This window comes from Ixodes scapularis, unplaced genomic scaffold (genome assembly GCF_016920785.2).
Source record: "Ixodes scapularis isolate PalLabHiFi unplaced genomic scaffold, ASM1692078v2 PGA_scaffold1__304_contigs__length_218370807, whole genome shotgun sequence".
Taxonomy (NCBI): domain Eukaryota; kingdom Metazoa; phylum Arthropoda; class Arachnida; order Ixodida; family Ixodidae; genus Ixodes; species Ixodes scapularis.
Window position 1 is genome coordinate 195,576,062 of NW_024609846.1, and position 18,625 is coordinate 195,594,686.

General features: G+C 46.5%; 1 protein-coding gene across 1 annotated transcript in view; it reads right to left on the reverse strand.

Annotated features, from left to right (window-relative positions):
- Positions 1–450: 450 nt before the first annotated feature.
- The window catches only part of LOC8043439 (solute carrier family 13 member 5), a 90,346-nt gene continuing 72,171 nt past the window's right edge, over positions 451–18,625 (reverse strand). The window contains exon 13 of the mRNA XM_042291021.1: positions 451–594. Within this exon, the coding sequence (XP_042146955.1) occupies positions 451–594 (144 nt within the window). The remainder of the gene's footprint in view (positions 595–18,625) is intronic.

Genomic DNA, 18,625 nt, shown 5'->3' on the forward strand with positions numbered 1-18,625 from the left:
CGTAGCTTTCCCTACAAGCTATGACCACTGTTGGACATTTAAACACATCACCACTCTTCTATATTCTTTGCTTTGCTTCTTTCCATCCTTGTAGTCCGTTCCCCTGAAGCCACGTACCGACTTTCTTCTGAATGTATGCCCACACCTCTCCTCGATGCCCTTTTACCTATTCAAGATAATCATTGGTCGTCTTCCTTCCTTTTTGACATTCTCGCGCCCTGGTTCTATGGTTCTAGACTATGTTCATCTCCTTATATCGGCGACAACCGCCAGTATTAACGTGAATTCACATCATTTCTACTATGTGCAATTTGTCGGAGGAAACGTGAACGAAGGGAACCACGCGTTGATGTTTGGAGCAGAAAGGCTGCTGGTCTGGTAATGACTATGGTCGCTGCTGCTTGCAGATGACTCCACATCCGTAAAGCTTGATGATCTTGCCGTTTGGCATCATACGTGAGTTCCGTTTGCGACGCGCGCCTCGTATATCCAATCAGGATATTGAAACATTCCAAACACAGGGTCTCCGAGGACGTATGTCACAGCCACCGTCGTCATCACAGTAATCACCTTCGCTAAAAATCCTGGAAGAACCTGAAAAATACAAGAAGAAGAAATAGGGGCGACATTCAAGTACAGATTAGTCCGATGCAACATTTATAGTACGTCAGTGAACTATCATTTTTTTATTGTAGTTACACCGTACACTCCCTTACGCTTCGTTTCGCCTTAGGTCCAGACGCAGCCGACCTAATGGGACTTATCAGACAGCTTCAAAATTTCACCACCATGGAGTTAATCATGGTTCTGTAGGTCTTCTATCATCGCTGGAGCAATCATAAACGGAAAAGGCCCAGTGACTTGCGCTTTTGACGCTCCTTGATAGGTCACATTAGCTCGTAGCATTGGCTGTGTCTGGACTACAGCTGAAACGAAGTATAGTCAGGTTTGGGGAATCCTATAGATAGTCACGACGGACGCTTAAGTTCAAGCAGGTCATCAAGAATAAACGTCGTATAAACATTTATTATATTTCTTTAATCTTTCGAACATGTTTTGTATTCCTAAAAGTGTGTCAATTTATCTCGCACAAAAGGCAAAAAACTTGCACCCCGTGCGAGCAGTAGCGTGGAAGACAACGTGTCAGCAGCTCGTGATACCCTCGCCAACTCAAAGCGGGCTTTTCAGGCTTTAAGAATTGTAAGTCCGCTTTTTAGATAGCATTGCCGTTTCCCACTTTTATTCTTTCATTTATCAGCAGTATGCATACTCAACGTTTATAGGTACTATCGGGGAAAAATGAAATGCGAACATAGGAGCGCGTGGCTCGCGGTACAGGCTGCGCCGCCTGGAAGTGAGCCTAGGAGCGAGGGTGCGTGGCCTACTCCGACGTGTTCAAGCCCCTCCCTCTGCGCTCCCCAAGCTTCAGCAGTGCGCCTCTTAGTGCGCTGAAAGCTATCACCGCTATCTTTGCTGGCTCAGCGCGGGCGGTGCAAAGAAGCTCGCCGCACTCGCCGAGCAGGCAAAGATAGCGGTGACAGCTTTCAGTGCACTGAGAGGCGCACTGCCGAAGCTGGGGGAGCGCCAATCGAGGGGCGTGAACACATCAAAGTAGGCCACGGACCCTCGCCCCTAGGTTCACTTCCAGGCGGCGCAGCCTGTACCGCGAACCACGCGCTCCTCTGTTCGCATTTCATTTTTCCCCGATAGTACAACAATAGGAATATTAAAAATGTACACAAAAGACAACGAGGTCAAAAATTGCGCGATTATTATAATCAATTTAGAATTTTACAGGGACATACGTCCACCACAAAATGCTTTTTCACCCGGCTTAAGGCCCCCGCTATGCATCTTCTTCCCCATATCCTCCCGCCCTCTCCTGTTTGCGCAGAATTAACCCGCACGTCTCGAAGAAAATATCCTAAACCCCCTATAGTCATTTTCATCTCGAGAAAAAAAAAGGTTTTACGCATTGTTTACACGTCACGCGAAGTAGTTCTTTCAAGATTTGATCGTTGGAGGAAGCAGCGATGCTTTTGGCGTTTGAAATGTGGAAATGTGATAAAGGAAACATGTATCTAAATTAAAATGGACCGAAATATTTAAATTCTTTCCATAAAAGGGGAATGTAAACATGCTCCTCAAAAAGCCAGATTTCTTTTCTTTTTTTGTTTTTGTTTTTTTGTATGGTTTTTGAGGTAAACGATTCTGAATTTTCTACGTCCTCAAGTGGGGGCCACGGCGGGACACATATTGGACACGAGTGCAACGTCATCGTTCGGCTGGACCTGGTGTCCAATCAGTGAGACCACGAGTCCCAACCCAACGATGACGCAGCACTCGTTTTCCACCTGTGACCCGCCCTGTTCCTCAATTGCTCACATAAAAAAATTGGCACTGCGCATCCCTATCTAGGTGGCGCTGCGATACACCGCAAAATGCAGGGCAGATTTTGACTTCTTTCGGGACAAAAAAGGAAAAATCGAGAAACGCAAAGGGGAGGGGGGCGGCGGTGTTCACGCTGCTTTGCTATAGCATTCTAGATTAAAAGCAGATCTTTTTTCTTCATTTAGACACAAAGAAACTACTTGCCATATCAGACAGCTTGAGACGAGCGTGTTCGTACACAATAGCGTTGGCTGGTGTCCCAACCGGAAGCAAAAAAGCAAAATTGCTCGTGATTGTCGCCGGAATCATAAATAGGAGTGAATTTATCTTGAGTTCCTCCGCCTGAAAGCAAAAAACAAATTTAGATGAAATTTAACATTCGAAAAACAATGTCTATCTCAGCGTTATGGTGAAACGGAGAAAGGTGAACGGTGACAAAATTACAGATTTCGGCAACTTCAAAAAAATGAGAGAGGGTGCTCGTGAAACCGTCAAAGATCAGCAAGCTGAGCAAATCTGAAATGTACGCCAGAAAAAATGGAAGCCCTTTACAACTCCCTGTAACGCCGGTTTAGAGCGCAGCTCTTGAGGAGGAGGATGAAAGGGTACTGGGGAATAGGTGACTCCCTGAGGTCACGTAACCTTGGGGGGGGGGGGGGGGGTTACGTGAGGGTAACTCTCATAACCCTCGTGACCCTCGTGAGGGTTACCCTCAAATTTTCGTGAGAGTACCACTCGTGACCCTCGTGAGGGTAACCCTTTTGAGGGTAACTAACCCTCGTAACCCTCGTGAGGGTAGCGCTCGTGACCCTCGAGAGAGTAACCCTCATGGTCCTCGTGAGGGTAACCCTCGTAACCCTTTTTAGAGTAACCCTCGTAACACTCAGGAGGGTAGCCCTCGTGACGTCATTATGGGAAACTGCCCATAATGCAACGCGCGGGTTGCATGCAACACGCATGCAACGCGCGGTAGCATACAGTGCACATGCAACGCGCGTTTACCCCGACGGCGACGGCGACGCCGCTCAAGCCGGGAGTGGGCGCCTCAGAGCTGCGCTCTAAAAGAAAAAGGGAGAGAGTACGGGAATGTAATGCCAAATAATGCGAATGGGAGTGTGCAGGGAGCCACGTTAGCTACTCCACCAGCTGAGGAACTTTATCTCTAGTGAGGAAATGTGAGCGCACATTCCTGCAGGTCCCGTAGACAGCCAATCACGATGAACAACGGAAGTGTACGAGCGAATGAAAAAAAACAAACTAAAAATACGATCAGATATGAAAAAAGGTAATGTGCACAGTCAATGAGCAAGACGCCTCATGCACTTCCTCATCGCCCTTGAACACATCGCATTTGGAGATCGAATCTTATTTTGAGATTCGTCGTTCTTTGAGATTCGTGTGTGGTTCGCCGCGATTGGCCGTCTCCGTGATCCGCAGAATGTGAACTAACAAGCATTCTGTTTTTAGACTTTAGGAGGGTTTGGCACTCTCTAGCGACTGAAGCAAGAAACATTGGGTATGCCTGGGAGTGGCGGCTGCGTTATTTAAACATGAGCTATTGCTTTGGCAGCGCCGCTCAGCCCAGTGTCTGAAGCGAGAAATGCTGGGTAAGCCAGGAAAGCGTGATCGCATAACATGGCAGTACGCCGGAAGCTACGACCTTGGCGGGCCAATCGGAACGTGACCACGTATCACTAGAGTGCGCTTTTATTGCGAAGACGCATCATGCTTTTCGCTGCATCATGCTCCAATATCTGTGCGTTGCGCTCGCATACGCAGAGCATATTGAAGCCGTTGGCACGCAATGTGGGGATTATCGTTTACCGTTTCACAAGTTACAACGAGACAGGGTATAACCGTGGGCTCTCCCCCTGCTGGCCCCGCCTGGCTGTTGCCGTCTGGCTATTACATGCGTAGGGCAACCAGAAGCCATCGAAAGCTTGCGCAGTACCGATTCCGGTCAGGCACGAAAGCTTGTGGGGACGACGACGCTCATATTCAAGTTGATAACAACGAGACACCCATCAAAAGATGAACGTGAAGGACGTCAGTACACGGCGTGGGACAAATGACAGTAGCCCCTACAAAATATTAGGTAAAAATCAGTTTCTCACGCCGCAGTCGCCGAAAGCTACGCCGGGTGTGGCATGTGGAGCATTTCATTATAGACCCGAATCAGAGCCAAATGAATTGCAAGATTCGCCAATACAACACACCGAAAAACGATCACAAAGCACGGAACGCGAACATCACACATTCATTCATTATGTCCCCGGAGTTTTCAGTGACTAAAGTCATTATTTGGGCACGAAAGTGCAGCTACTATGTCTCAAGTTTACCTAAGCGTCCATAATTCGCCATCAATAATATTTAACTAGAAAGGGCAGAATTCGCTTACGAGCCAAATATCTCTGAACTTCAGCATGTGTTGTGTGCGTTCCGTAAATCGGAATCATCGGGCCATCATGTTTTCTGTACAGAAGTGATCGTGAAAAAAATTTTTTTTTTTAATGGCGGAGGTACAAAAGCACAGAAGTATGGGCCGAGCGAGGAGGCGAGCGATTCGTCTCCTAATTTCAGGAACTATAAGACAGAAAATGTATTAGGTTAAGTCCAAGTTTACCATTGCGGCAAACACAGGTAGAAGTACGGTGACGGTTCCCGCATTGCTGATGAGCTCCGTCATGAAGGAGCAAAATATGGACAGGGCCGCCATGAGCAGACCAGGGGAGAGGTGCGCTAGCCTCCCCAGATGTTGCCCGATCAAATGAGATAAACCGGACACCTGCAGCATGCAAAAAAAAAAAAAAATCATTAGGCATTGAAGCAAAGACCTTCATTCCCTATGCCAGTAGAATTAAAAGTAATCATAATAGCGGTTGATTTTTAACACATATTTTGTTTTTCGGGGTGAACATTTTTTTGTGTTGTTTAGAGATACATATTAATACATTTCAGTTAAAATTTATAGACAGGCGAAATTCTCTTGTCTGAGGCATAAAGTCGCCTACCATTTGGGTGTAATTTTCGTTGCAGAAACAAATGAACACTTAACTTAAAAAAAAAAAATATTAAAACGACGACTGGAATGTGCGTGTCAATTTTAAATAAAACAACCGCGTGGGTGACGCAATCATATATAACGGAAGACAAATTGGAAGAGAGGAGAATGGACAAATAAATAAAATATTCTTCTTTCGTCCCCTCTCTTATACTTCTTATACTTCCTTCCGTGACCTGCGATTGAATGCATTGCCTATCTCCTGTCCTCCTCCGCTGTCTCCTTATATTGCGGCGAGTGATGCCAACTCGGCCAACCGCGTGCATGGCCGAAATGGCGTCGCCCAAGGCTCTCTCTCACTCGAAAGCACGGGGTTCGGACTTTGCCAGCCGAGTTTTTGTGTTTTATATTTCGCGACTGTTCTTGAACGTTCTAGTAGAATCTCATAACGTGCCGCCTGTTTCTATGCAGAATCTTCTAGACTGCGTAGTTTGCATGAAAGAAGCTGAGACTGCAGCGACACCTAGACCGTCGCCCGCCCGTCGCAAGATTCGCGTTACTTTGTAGGTACAAGTTCGCCTGATTAAACGCCTATTTTCACTTTTACATTCCTCTATCATTTGCTCATTTGCCATCTCTAAGAATATGAAGAAATAAAACTTCGTGCAATCTTTGCCAAAAGTTTAGAGCCTACTGCGCGCGCGGCCGTAGCGAGCTCGCTTCCGTGCGGCGGCGCTGCAATCGTCGCTATTCGCAAGGTGTGATGTTTTTGAGAATAAGGGGGGAACTTCGCTCTTGGAGTCGCGCTCGCTGTTACCGCGTCTTTTTCCCCTTCATTTCTCAGACGTAGAGCGCGTAATAAACAGACCTGAGCAAACAAATGTTCGCTTTTGCTTGAAAACGTAATTTGCGAAGGTCCTTCACATGCGAGACCTATACGCGCATTATCCAAAAATTACTTTTTCTTGTAGGTGTTCTTAGCAGCCATTTATCCCGCGGTATTAATCCTGCTGAAGGATCAAGCAAAATTAATATTGCGGTATTAATCATGCTTGCACGAAGGCCACTTGCGACCTCCATGCAAGTTTTGAGCACCAAGCACCGACCACAAGAAATAGGTTGACAGTGGTAGGTCTCAGCAAATATTAACAGAACATATGATATTTAATTCATTTTGTAGTGTTATTCACCCGCATGGCCTCGGCAATGGCAAAACCGCTCCCGATGAGTAAGATGACGCTCCATTGCAGCTTTGCCTGCACAGCCTTCCAGGTGACCAGACCGGGACTTGAGGTCAGGTTCTTCGGCTCAGCCGGAATAATGAAAAGCAGCACGACGGCGATCATGACTGCCGTGGCGTCTTTCGGCTTTCTGGAAACGGAACAGTCAGAGGCTTTGAATGATCTCAACGAGCGCTAAAATACTTTTCTATCAAATCCTTACGCCCACTGTCCGCTAGTTTAGGCGATAGATGGACCTACTACTTGCTTTCTTTCTTTATTACTTTATACATTATTCGAAAATTATGAGTTATTGATAATATTTAAGGTATTATCGGCAACTCCTGACTTTCGGAAATTGACTGTACGCCCAAGTTTACTTTGTCGTGTAATCTAACAGACCGAGAATGTAGTCGTTGACGAATGTGTTTTATTCTGAGTCGGGTATGTGTAACAACACTGTTTTGTTGTCACAATTGCTCTTTGTTGTAATATTTACATAAGAACTACCACATCGAACCTTTTCACGTTGTGTACCAGAACGCCTGCAAAGATTTGTATTTTACTGATTACTAAATTTTAATAACGGCCTCTCCCGTTGTAAGCTTCCGGAGAGACTGTCCAATATTTATTCGGTAATGTGGAGAATTTGTTTCCATATTCTGGGATCGGCTACATCAAACTCAAGAAAGGGATAGAAACACTTAAACTCTATTCTTTGGCTGATTGTGTTATAAAAATTATGCCGGAGTTTGACGGAGCATAGTGGGTTATTTATTTCATGCGTTACTCTTCAAGACAATTTAAGAAATACCGGGTATATATATATATTTATGCAACCCTTAGGCTGTCGGTATACACCAATGTCTGGAAAAAACTTAATAATACAATAAATGTACAAGTTCTGAGTAAGCTGCTTTGGTGGGCTTCCGTGGTTATTAGTTAGAGTCACCATAGCACAAACCTTGGGACAAAATGTTCGCCAAGTTTTGGCCCCACTGCATACCTTAGGACAAAAAGAGTGGTGGTAGCCCCGTATAGACAAAAAATGTTCCACAATATTAACAAGGTAGCTAATAGGTATGGTTTCCACTTAGTGATGTCAGCCCACCTCCCCCCCCCCCCCCCCCAAAAAAAAAGGGACTAATTCCTGCAAAGGTTCAGGCTAAGGCAAAAATATCAGAAAAAATATGCGCCACAAAAAGCATGTCCATTCTTACGTATCCTATTCTTTAAGTGTCATCTATAGTGTCCCGTATTCATGTGGTAGATGCTACGGGTCACTGTCATTTTGGCCGATAGTCGCATTATGGCCGAGAGGGGCGAAAGGGCCGGGAGTGGCTTTGAGGCCGCATAGGGCATTGGCCATTAAGGCCGATAGTCTCTGAATGGGCTCGTGTAACCGCCTCCTCGGGGGTTACGTTGTGGTTGACTACCGTAGTTGCCACTATATTGGACAGATGGCGCCACATATGTTTTTATTTATCAGCGAAGATTGTATCTTTCGGTGACGGCAAGTACTGCGTTTTTGGTTTTATTGCTTCATCCTTTACGTTTAATTAAATATGTCATGCTTTGAGCGTTTCAACTAGATTTTATTTTTTGCTACACACTGTGACACTTCACTAAGTCAAGGATGCACTCCGATGGTGAGTTGTCATGTTCTGATGTTATGATTGACTGGCTCTGCAGTAAGTTTTGCTGTTTGCCAAGGTATGCTGGCTTTGCTCTCACGGCGGCCATCTTCTGTGGCATTTTTGTGTGTTTAGTTTTTAGCAAGTCATAATTGAGTACACGACAGTTATTTTTCAAGCTCTTTCGTAGCACCGATGGGTAAATTATATGACAAAAACAAGCAGTCACAGCAAAGATACTGCTTACATTCAAATGCCTAATACCTTCAGCAAAAAAGAAAAAAAAAAGGATTCATGCCGAAACTGGTGTTTGGCTACGCTGATTCTTGACCAGATACGTTAGCATTCGGAGTGGGACCGGACATTTGATCAAACGCCTTTTCATCGAAGCCATTTCGCTGTAAAATGCTTGAAAATAAAATTTCTAAAATCAACCTCACTCATTGTTTTCGTAGCCGCCCAGTTGCATCGAAGTATTGGTGTTGACAAACCGTGAACAACATTGTTGCGGCGGCGCTCCTGTCGCATTTGTAGACTGAAGAAGAAGGGGACGGAATATAAGTTTGTTCCTCGCCGGTGCTGGAGCAAGGCGGTCGACTTCAGCTGCAACGGCAGCATCCAACATACATCTTTTCGCGTACACAACTGATGGTTTTAGAATAAGGGGCCTCAACGTTTCGGTGCCGCAAAGAAATTAGGGAACCGAAACGCAACAAGGTTGGCGTCGCCGGCTCATAGAATAGGGGTATCGGAACGCAGCACGGCGCGCTTACGTTTCTCGCCTGCAGCACCAATGCGGTTAACGAGAGTAATAACAAAAAATAAAAATATAAAGAAACGTAAGAAATGTGTGCTTAGCAAGTACATTTTGTTTATAAATGATAATTGACGTAAAAGCAAATGAAGTCGGCTAAAACAAAAGACCATATCAAATCAGTATGAAGATTGTTAGCTGTTTTCAACCAAAACAATTCAATCCGTAGTGCTCTGATTTGGCGATCGTATGCTGCGTTGACCGTCTATTGCCGAAGACTTAGGACTTAACTATGACGAAGCTGAGACGAACGCGAGCGAGCATACTCTGCGAGCAGCCGCTTTATTTAGATCTGAGCTGGAGCGACTTTGAAGCATTGGAAGACTTGTTTTTAAGCGACAGGCAGCATGCCACGAACGAAATCCACTCGGGCCGTGTTCCAAAATTTACTCGAGCTTACTCCAGGGTAAGGGTTTTCTACCCTTGGCGTTCTAAAACCTACCCGCGTCCAGCGTTTTTCAATCTGTGGTGTCACGTGACACGATCCGCCGGAGTAACTCGAATCCATTTGGGTAAGATTTCGAATACAGCCTCGGAGTCTCGGAGTAGTGAGACGTTGCCATGTCAACGGTTACCGCGTCTCTTTGGGCTCAGGCATAGAGTTATTATAATATACGCTAGAGGTTCAAGTGGCGCTACTGTGCTGACGCAAATTGAAGCAGACAGCAACCAGTCCAAAATTGACTTCCGGTAATGCATTCCTATGGGAAAAAGTGAGTGCATTTTCTCCCTGCGCTCGATCGTAACAGCAAATATCCCAAATAATTCGTACATACTAGGTAGCTTAGAACATTTCTCAGCCACGCCGACGAAAAAATTGGTCAGTTACGGTGTTTTTCTTTCAAATTCATCGCATTAAAAACTGTGCTAAAACGGCTTCGTACGTGCATTTATGTGCACTGTCGGACACCGTTAGCGCGAACACAACGTCGGCGCTTTTCAGCATGAGGGATCATACCTCGGCAAACCTCACTCATGAGGGCCCTCACTCACCCTCACTCACCCTCATCTTCACAGGTGAGGTGAGGGTGAGTGAGTTTCTGAACCAGGAAAATTCATGAGTGTGAGGGTGAGTGAGGGCCGTGAGGGCTGTGAGGGCCGTGAGGGCCGTGAGGGCGGTGAGGGCCGTGAGGGCCGTGAGGGCCATGAGGGCCATGAGGGCGGTGAAAGGTATGAGGGCCATGAGTGCGTGAGGGGCGTGAGGGCGGTGAGTGGCGTGAGGGTCATGAGTGCGTGAGTGGTGTGAGGGCGGTGAGTGCGTGAGGGGTGTGAGGGCCATGAGTGCGTGAGGGCAGTGAGTGTCATGAGAGCCGTGAGGGCCGTGAGGGCCGTGAGGGCGGTGAGTGCATGAGGTGTGTGAGGGCCACGAGTGCGTGAGGGCGGTGAGTGCGTGAGGCCCCCTTCAGATCGAGCATCTTTCTCAGCAATAGACCCTTTCCGGAATTCAGTGCCATCTGGTGACTCAAATGGCAGTTTATCTTTTACTATACTAATGGTGGCAATGAACCTGTGGTCTGCAGTATTTAATAGGGCTCCGTCACTTAAAGTTCAACGGTAAGCGAGAATGTGCACTTCACTACAATTATTTTTCAATCTCTTTTAGTGTCGATGGCGAAACAAATGCAGCCAGTCGGAGCGAAGCGCCAACCCACATAGACGCCTTGATAGAGTTCTATACATCAAGGGGCTTTGAAGCCGAGTGAGTGCTACTAACAGATTGACTGGGACCGAGTTAGAAATGAACGCTTACGCAGCTCTTGCGTCCAATTCCTGCTTCACGCCGCGCTAACAACTAGCATGTATAGGCCTCGAATCATCTGCTTAGGAGCATCTTCAACTTCTTCCTTCATCAGTAAACAGAAGGCCGCCATTATACTTCGTTTCAGCTTCGGTCCAGACGCAGCCAAAGCTACAGGCGCGAGCTCCGGGCTTTCAGCATCCCTGCCAAGCACGCGCGCTCGTGCAGTGCAAGCTCTGTTCTGGGCCACATGCTCGCGCTTGTAGCATCGGCTGCGTATGGACCGAAGCTGAAACGAAGTATAGTATAGCATTATAGAGTTGGTCGTGAGCACATATGCTGTTTTCAGATGATGATGATAATGATCAAAGTGGCCAGACTGAATTCCGGAAAGGGTCTATTTTGGTGTTAATAGCGGGTTGTTCTCTAGCTTTCCCTAGATCGACACGAATTGCAGAGGTCGGGTTCGGCTCGAAATAAGCAAGCAACTCGGAGCAATTCGAATACGTTGAAAGCGGCTGCATCCAATCAGGGACGCAAAATTTTCACGTGATACCTCGTGCCGGCGATGATGACACCGAAAGACTTGGTTCTGGTTTGAAATCGATCACTTTTTGGAAATAAACTGTTTCAGAAAGGTGCATTAGTATTCTTAACGAGATTTAAATGCATAAAAACACGTTTATAACGCGTAATTGTGTCTAAATAGTGCAAGAAAAATAAAATTTTATGATGACGATGGCAAATTGCAGCAATTGGTTGCTGCGTGTGATCGCGGGCGGCCCGTGTTGCTGGTGTTGTGACGTAAAGTTTCTGGGCGAAATTGCCCCATCTGAAGCTGGCGTCAGTGGCGTGAGGGCCATCAGTGCGTGAGGGGCGTGAGGGGTGTGAGGGCCACAAGGGCGGTGAGTGGCGTGAGGTCGGTGAGTGGCGTGAGGGTGATGAGTGGCGTGAGGGCGGTGAGTGGCGTGAGGGCCGTGAGGGCCGTGAGGGCCGTGAGTGGCGTGAGGGCGATGAGTGCGTGAGGGCCGTGAGGGCCGTGAGGGCCGTGAGTGGCGTGAGGGCTATGAGTGCGTGAGGGCCGTGAGGGCGGTGAGGGCCGTGAGGGCCGTGAGGGCCGTGAGGGCGGTGAGTGGCGTGAGGGCGGTGAGTGGCGTGAGGGCGGTGAGGGGCGTGAGGGCCGTGAGGGCCGTGAGGCTCAGTGAGGGTGAGTAAAGGGCTGAAGGTGAGTGTGACTGTGAGGGTGAGGGTGAGTGAGGGGCTGAAGGTGAGTGTAGCTGTGAGGGTGAGGGTGAGTGAGGGGCTTAGGTGAGTGTGACTGTGAGGGTGAGGGTGAGTGAGGGCGACCTAAAATGCCGACCTCTGTGAGGGATACACGTGCCAAACGAACGAAGAACATCTGGAAATTAAGGTAGACGGTAAGAACTACGCAGTAACACTTGATCATTAGGGAGTTTTAGAATAGCGCACGCTAAAGCTTTGCGTACGCAAAGAATAGCGTCGTCGCCACTGCGCATGCTCCGAACGCAAACCAGGTTTTGCGCTTTGCGTGCGCAATTTTAGCGTGCGCTATTTCCCGGAAATAGCGTGCGTACGCAAAGAGTCGTTGCGCTTCTCCTAGGAGGATTCGTGATGAGAAGTTGGCTAAAGCCAAGACGAGCACAGTTAAAAAAAATGGCGGCATCCAGGATTATGTCGGCGGCTGCTTCGGCGGCGTCGTGAGTGCGACGTCGGCGGTATCCTCGCGACTGCAATTTTCAATACGGGACGACATTGTACTCGGTTTGGCAGCGATCACCGACAACTTGATGCTTGCGACGCGCGAACATTTCACGGCGAAGGAACGATGTACGAAGGTCAGTACACGAGACCTCTCTTGCCGAGGCGACGCAAGCGGACACGACCGCTCAACCGCTCGCGCCGCGTTCTCATGTTTAAACAAATTAAAATGCTACTCTGGACCAAAAACTCGTTTTTTTTTCTAAAGTTACAGCATTTCGTGTGTGAAATAAAATTTTTTACTGTATCTTGGTGGCGTCGCAAGCGCGAGATGATTGGGCTTTTGCGTCGCGGCGGAGAAACGCTATTCTAAAACTCTCTTGCGTCGCGTGCGCTAATACAAGCGCTAAAATTAGCGCTAGCGTGCGCTAAAATTGCGTACGTTATTCTAAAACTCCCTATTAACTACCCGTGCATGTCAAAATAAATTGAAGGCCAACGTAATCTATTCTGATTTTAAATAAGTAAGTACCGCTTTATTCTTTCTGCTCTGAGCGAAGATGATATTCGTTTTACGTTCAAAATGTACCGCACGCTCGAAATCTTTGAGCACAAGTGCCCGATAAAAGCTGCCCGGCAGAGAAAACAATACGAAGAGACACCTTTCACAGCCCACGGACTTTATTCTCTACGGTTTGAATGTTTTTATCCGCTCATACGCACGACGGGGTCATTTTCATATAGTGGCAGGACTGGCATATTATCAATATATAAGCGTCACCGGAAAGCTGGCGAGCCTTGAACACACTCTATATTCCTTTCGATTGTAATTTTACACTGAATCGTCGCTTATTTTTACATACGTGCAGCGGAACACACGTTTGGGATTGAAATGTAGCGAAGTTAAACATCGCTCACTAATGAAGAAAAATGCGCTAACTAAAGTAATTACACTTTTATAATGTTAATCAAGGTACATACTATTCGGTACGGCCCAAATAACAAAAACTATCCATGTTATTTTCCGTCGAGGAGACAAAATGCACGCGCGTTTTCCCATAGGAATGCACAGGAGCACAGCAAAAGTAGACTGGTCGCTGTCTGCTTCAATTTGCGTCACGGAAGTCGCATAGACACTAGCGCCAATTGAACCTCTAGCGTACATTATAATAACTCTATGGGCTCAGGAACGGCCGGAATCCGAAGACGATTTTTAAAATGGCGCAAGCTGATCGGTAATTTTTTTTGTGTGCTTTAACCGAGATGTTGCGAAGCGAAAGTTGGCTGCGCCCTTTACTGGCAATGTACGTGGCTAATACTGCAGCGTCAATGACGAATTTGCTACGAAGCGACCGGAAAAGGCACCGCCTTGTTTGTCGACGCAATTAAGGGCCTCACGCTATTTCTCGAGTTTTGAGCTAGGGGCGAGCGCCAACCCTAAACGCAGTTTGGGTTTGGCGCATGCGCATTGGGTTGCCCCTATTTCTTAAAGTGGTCCTGAAAAGAAAACGAAATGATTTTTTAAACAGCCCAATTCAGACAGGCCTGTCAAAAATTTAACGTTACGCAAAAAAAAAAAAAAAAAAGTTAGAGCAATATTGCCGGCGCGGGACGGCGATTTAGGTGGCAGTCACCTCCTTTCCACTTGTTTTCTCTCTCGGCATTTCGGGCGCGTGGAGGAGAGGTGGAGCGGGTTGGCCCAGAGCCTTTTATACTGGGAGAGTTCGGCGGATGGGAGGGGCTTACGGCCCGCTAGGTTTAGCGGATTCAGCGGGTTCCGCTCCCGCCATGATGTGCCTCCCGGCAAGTGGGTCCCCATTGACGTGCGATGTATACGCGTGTAGGTTTTGCCGTTCGCGCTTTTGTTGCCGCGAGGAGAAAGTCAGAAAACAACCATTTTGTGATTCGGTGCTTTATTCATGTAAAAAGTAGCAAACAAACCGCCCATTTACGAACGGCACTATTTATAAATGGGGAACCGCTCAAAAACGCCCGACGTCCGACACAGCTCAGCGGCCTTGTGCGCATTTTTTAGTGGGTAATTTCGATTGTCTAGATCGCTCCCGACTGTTTACCACATCACAAGGTTTGTGCACCATTGTGCGGAATACGGCGGACCGATCGTGGTTTTCCGTGATGCTTCCTCACCTACCGGTCTTTTGGGTTCTTTTTTCTGACATTGTTTGGTTTGCTGTGAAGAAGCAGCGTCGGCATCGCGTTCTGCCTGAGCTTTTCGGGATTGACAACCGCTTTCGAATTCACTGTCTGCGAAGTGCACCTAAACAAAACGAAAAAGGCAGAACAAGTAAATATTTACCTCGCGTATTAAAAAAAAATAATAAAGGTATCGCTAGCGAAACAAAAGCACTAGCGAGACGGCGAAGCGGAGCTACGAGGCCGCTTCTAAAAACTTGAGCGTAGAGAAAGCTACGAGACCGAGATGAATGCTTTGAACGTGCCGACGGAGCGCATGCGCTCGTACAGTGCACGCGTCATTCAGCGCGACGTGCACGCACTTGCAGCGATCGGCTCCGTACATTATACACAGTTCAAATTTGGCAAGCTAGGCCGCTCGCAAATATCAGGTCTTGCGCGGCAGGAAACGGCTTCGTGATCAACGGACACTTTCACCTGACGCTGCCGCGTCAAGTCACTGCACAGTTTTAGTCAAAATAAAACGCGTTTAACTCACAAAATAAAATAATTATAATATTACCTCGCACCATCGAGAACTCGAAGTCGGCTTCCACTTATCCCTCCTCGTTTCGGCCTCCCGGATCTTGTGCCTTGCACGGTTTCTTTTCCTTGCGAGAACCAGTACATCCTGAACCCTTTTTTCGTTCCGTTCGAGCACTCAACGCTACTACAGCACCCCATTACGTTTTCTTCTAACGTCTCGCGGAGCGCAGAACTATCATTTTCACCGTCGTCTCTCGCTCCACCCTAGTCAGACGGCTGCCGGCTCGAGACGACAAGGCACATCATGGCGGACGACGAGACTCGGAATGCGATGCGCACAGTTGCCAGACTGTTCGATCAGTGCTGCCAGACTGGCGGCTGGATCAATAGACCGCCGACCTCTCCCAGTATAAAAGGCTCTGGGTTGGCCATCACGTTGAGGTGGAGAGAGTCTATGACCATTTCGTGACGTCATGGACTTGGGCCTGCAGAATTCAAACTAAATCTCGCGCAGTCAATATTGCTCCAAAAAATATTGTTTTCGCATAAAATATATTTATTGACCCGCGCGTCCCAACCAGACTGTTAAAAAAAAAAAAAATTCTCTTCAGGGGCCCACGCTTTGGCGCCCCCGATTCTAAAACTGTAATATTTCGCGATTTTTGCGAAGTTTGGATTTTGGGAATATTTCGTGGCCACAAGGTTATACGAATTAGAGGGACCCCTACAAAAATCTATCTTGGCGTTCTATGTACTGGCTACTGCCGTACTATTACCTTTATGGCAATTCTGTGGTAGGAGGTGGATTTCTATGGACAGTCGACTTCCCGGTTAGTCACTCTTAGATTGCCGTCAACGGTGACTAGGACGTCCATAGCATCACGCGTCAACGTTCTATAGACGTCCTAACTTCGACAGCGTTTCTTATTCCTTTTTAATATCCCGCAATGGACATCCTTGAATTTGGTGAGTCTATGGACATCCAAGCATTGGGCGAGCCTATGGAGATCCTAGCTCTGGGCGAGTCTAAGGACATCCTACTTTTTCTCTATCCTGTGAGCTAAGTCACGTGGGTGTGAGTAAGATTGAAAGTGAAAAAAAATTATGTCGTTCTCTTGTAATTCTAGAAACTCAGGAGGTGCCCATGCCGGCATCCAGTTTTGCCATTGTGATGCATAATTAATACCAACATTGTTTTCACCTCTATCACTTACTGCGCCCACCGGAAAAATGAAACACTGCAAATTATGTTCTCTCAAGAAGGTAAATGAAACAAGAATGTCCGATATTTGATCATACAGAAAGCAATCAGACACTGGCTATTTGAACGTGAACCGGAGAAATGCCGTTAACCGAGACGCAGATCTATTCTTTTTTTTTTTTAATATTTACTTTGACATACCTGGAAAAAAATTATTACTGGGTTGTAAGGTACGTGACATCCTACGGACGTCCGTATTACCCATTTGTCTTGCAATTTCCCCAAATCAGCAGACTCTGTTTCAGTTTTTGTTTTTATTATCAAGCAATAAAGTCGTTTGAACTTCTTCAAGCTCACAGCCCCACCATGTGTCGTCCCCGTGGTGCGCAAGGGTTGTTTTTTGATGACAGAAATATAAACTGAACTTACGAATGAAAAAAACAATTGCCCAGAAATAAGCGGCGCCGTAGATTTCACAGCTCGCTGATAACAACAACTTGGTTTTCGGAAGTCCCGTGTGCATGTGACAAAATCTGTACCACTTCTTAAACCACGTAATTTTTGTGATGCATTCGGTGTTCGGTTCGGCCAATGTCGGCTTACGCCACATCGTGTTGAATCTTTATGGAGCCCTTTTTTTGTCGTTTTTGTGTGCTTGTTGTGAAGTGTCCGCGTCGACTTAGATATCGGATTACAACTTCGAAGTCCTAAAATTTCATCGTAAGTATTCTTTAACCTCTTCTTGGAGACGATTGGCCTATTTCTTTGTTTTGTTTTTATGACGCTAACGGGTGGACAACGGACAACTACAAACACGTTATCCACCCGTTAGCGTTTTAAACGCCAAGAAACAATGTTTAACCAACACGCTCTCCTGATTTTAGCCGCGACGATTCGTTCTTCTACGGGTACCCATCCTGATTACCTGTAAAATTACCCCCGTTCTTGTTTTCTTTGCAATCTTCTCAGTTGTATGACTGCTTAATAGTATCTCTTGACATTTCACAGATCGCTTGCACATTTCTAGTTATCTATAAATAGACCTTGTGTAATAAACTTCTAGGAGATCTGAAATCAAACCCTTGTGTCTGTCTTAGCAGCAGCTTGCTGTGTACATGCTTTAAACTGACGTCACACCCTCCATTTCGCACCACCACGGAAGACAGAGAGGGGGAAGCCGCTTTAGTACGAATTGTTAGTGACAAGGTAATCTTCTATAATATTCTAGAGGGAGAATAGCGACGTCTCATCACGTCTGGGACACACAAAAGTGAGTGCCGGTAAGAGGGGAGTTTCTCTTTTCCCTTTTCTCTGGTGGTGACTGGAGAGCTGAAGGAATGACGTCAGGTGCAAAGCCCGTATATAATTAAGCGATGGTCGTCCTAGGCTTCTCCTGGGAACCTAGGACAACTATTTTATTAGTCTAGGACGACCAACCGTTGTTGATTGCGTAAATGAGCACCAACATATAGGCAGTGCCGTTCTTGCTCACATCCAAATAATTAAAACAAAACGTACGGGTTTTGAAAGACCGCTGCTAACTTGTTTAGGGACACAAACTCCTTAAAACCATCCGACGTGGGACAATTCGTTACAGATAAAACTACGACGGAAAGATACAGACGAGCCGGTGGACATTTTGAACTGAGATCGGGAAACTGTAGAAATTTTCGGTAATGTTCTGTTCGCAAGGTTGATAATTCGTTATACCTTTACGGCTTCGCTCGATTTTACGAACCGACAAACGTTATTCGCGCACTACTACTACTCAAACATACCTTGTTTGCGGCCTTGTCATACGCTTAAGAGTCACCAACCAGCCATAGTATATAGATCATAGTCAACGAAATCTTAATAAATTCAAGAAGGAAGAACCGCGAACAAAATGAACCCTGCCTTGTGTCTCTTTTCTCCGTGAAAAAAGTGCACAGGTGACACTGCAACAGATTGCTCAGGTGGAAAAACAAAAACAAAAAAAGAAATATTAATATTGTTCCAGCAACGTTTGGCTTGCAGGAAACACCATTTCGACTCAATTACTTCCTTTAGTATTGAATGTTTTACACTTAAACTAACCTGATTGCTAATTATTTTAGTACAAACAACGCCATCTACATTCTATCCCGCAAAGCACTTGAGAGAGCTGATCGCTGCAGCCTGCGGAGGGAGTTCGGCGAATGACGGGGCTGATCATATGTTTAAACTTAAAAGAACCGTCTGCGTTCTGG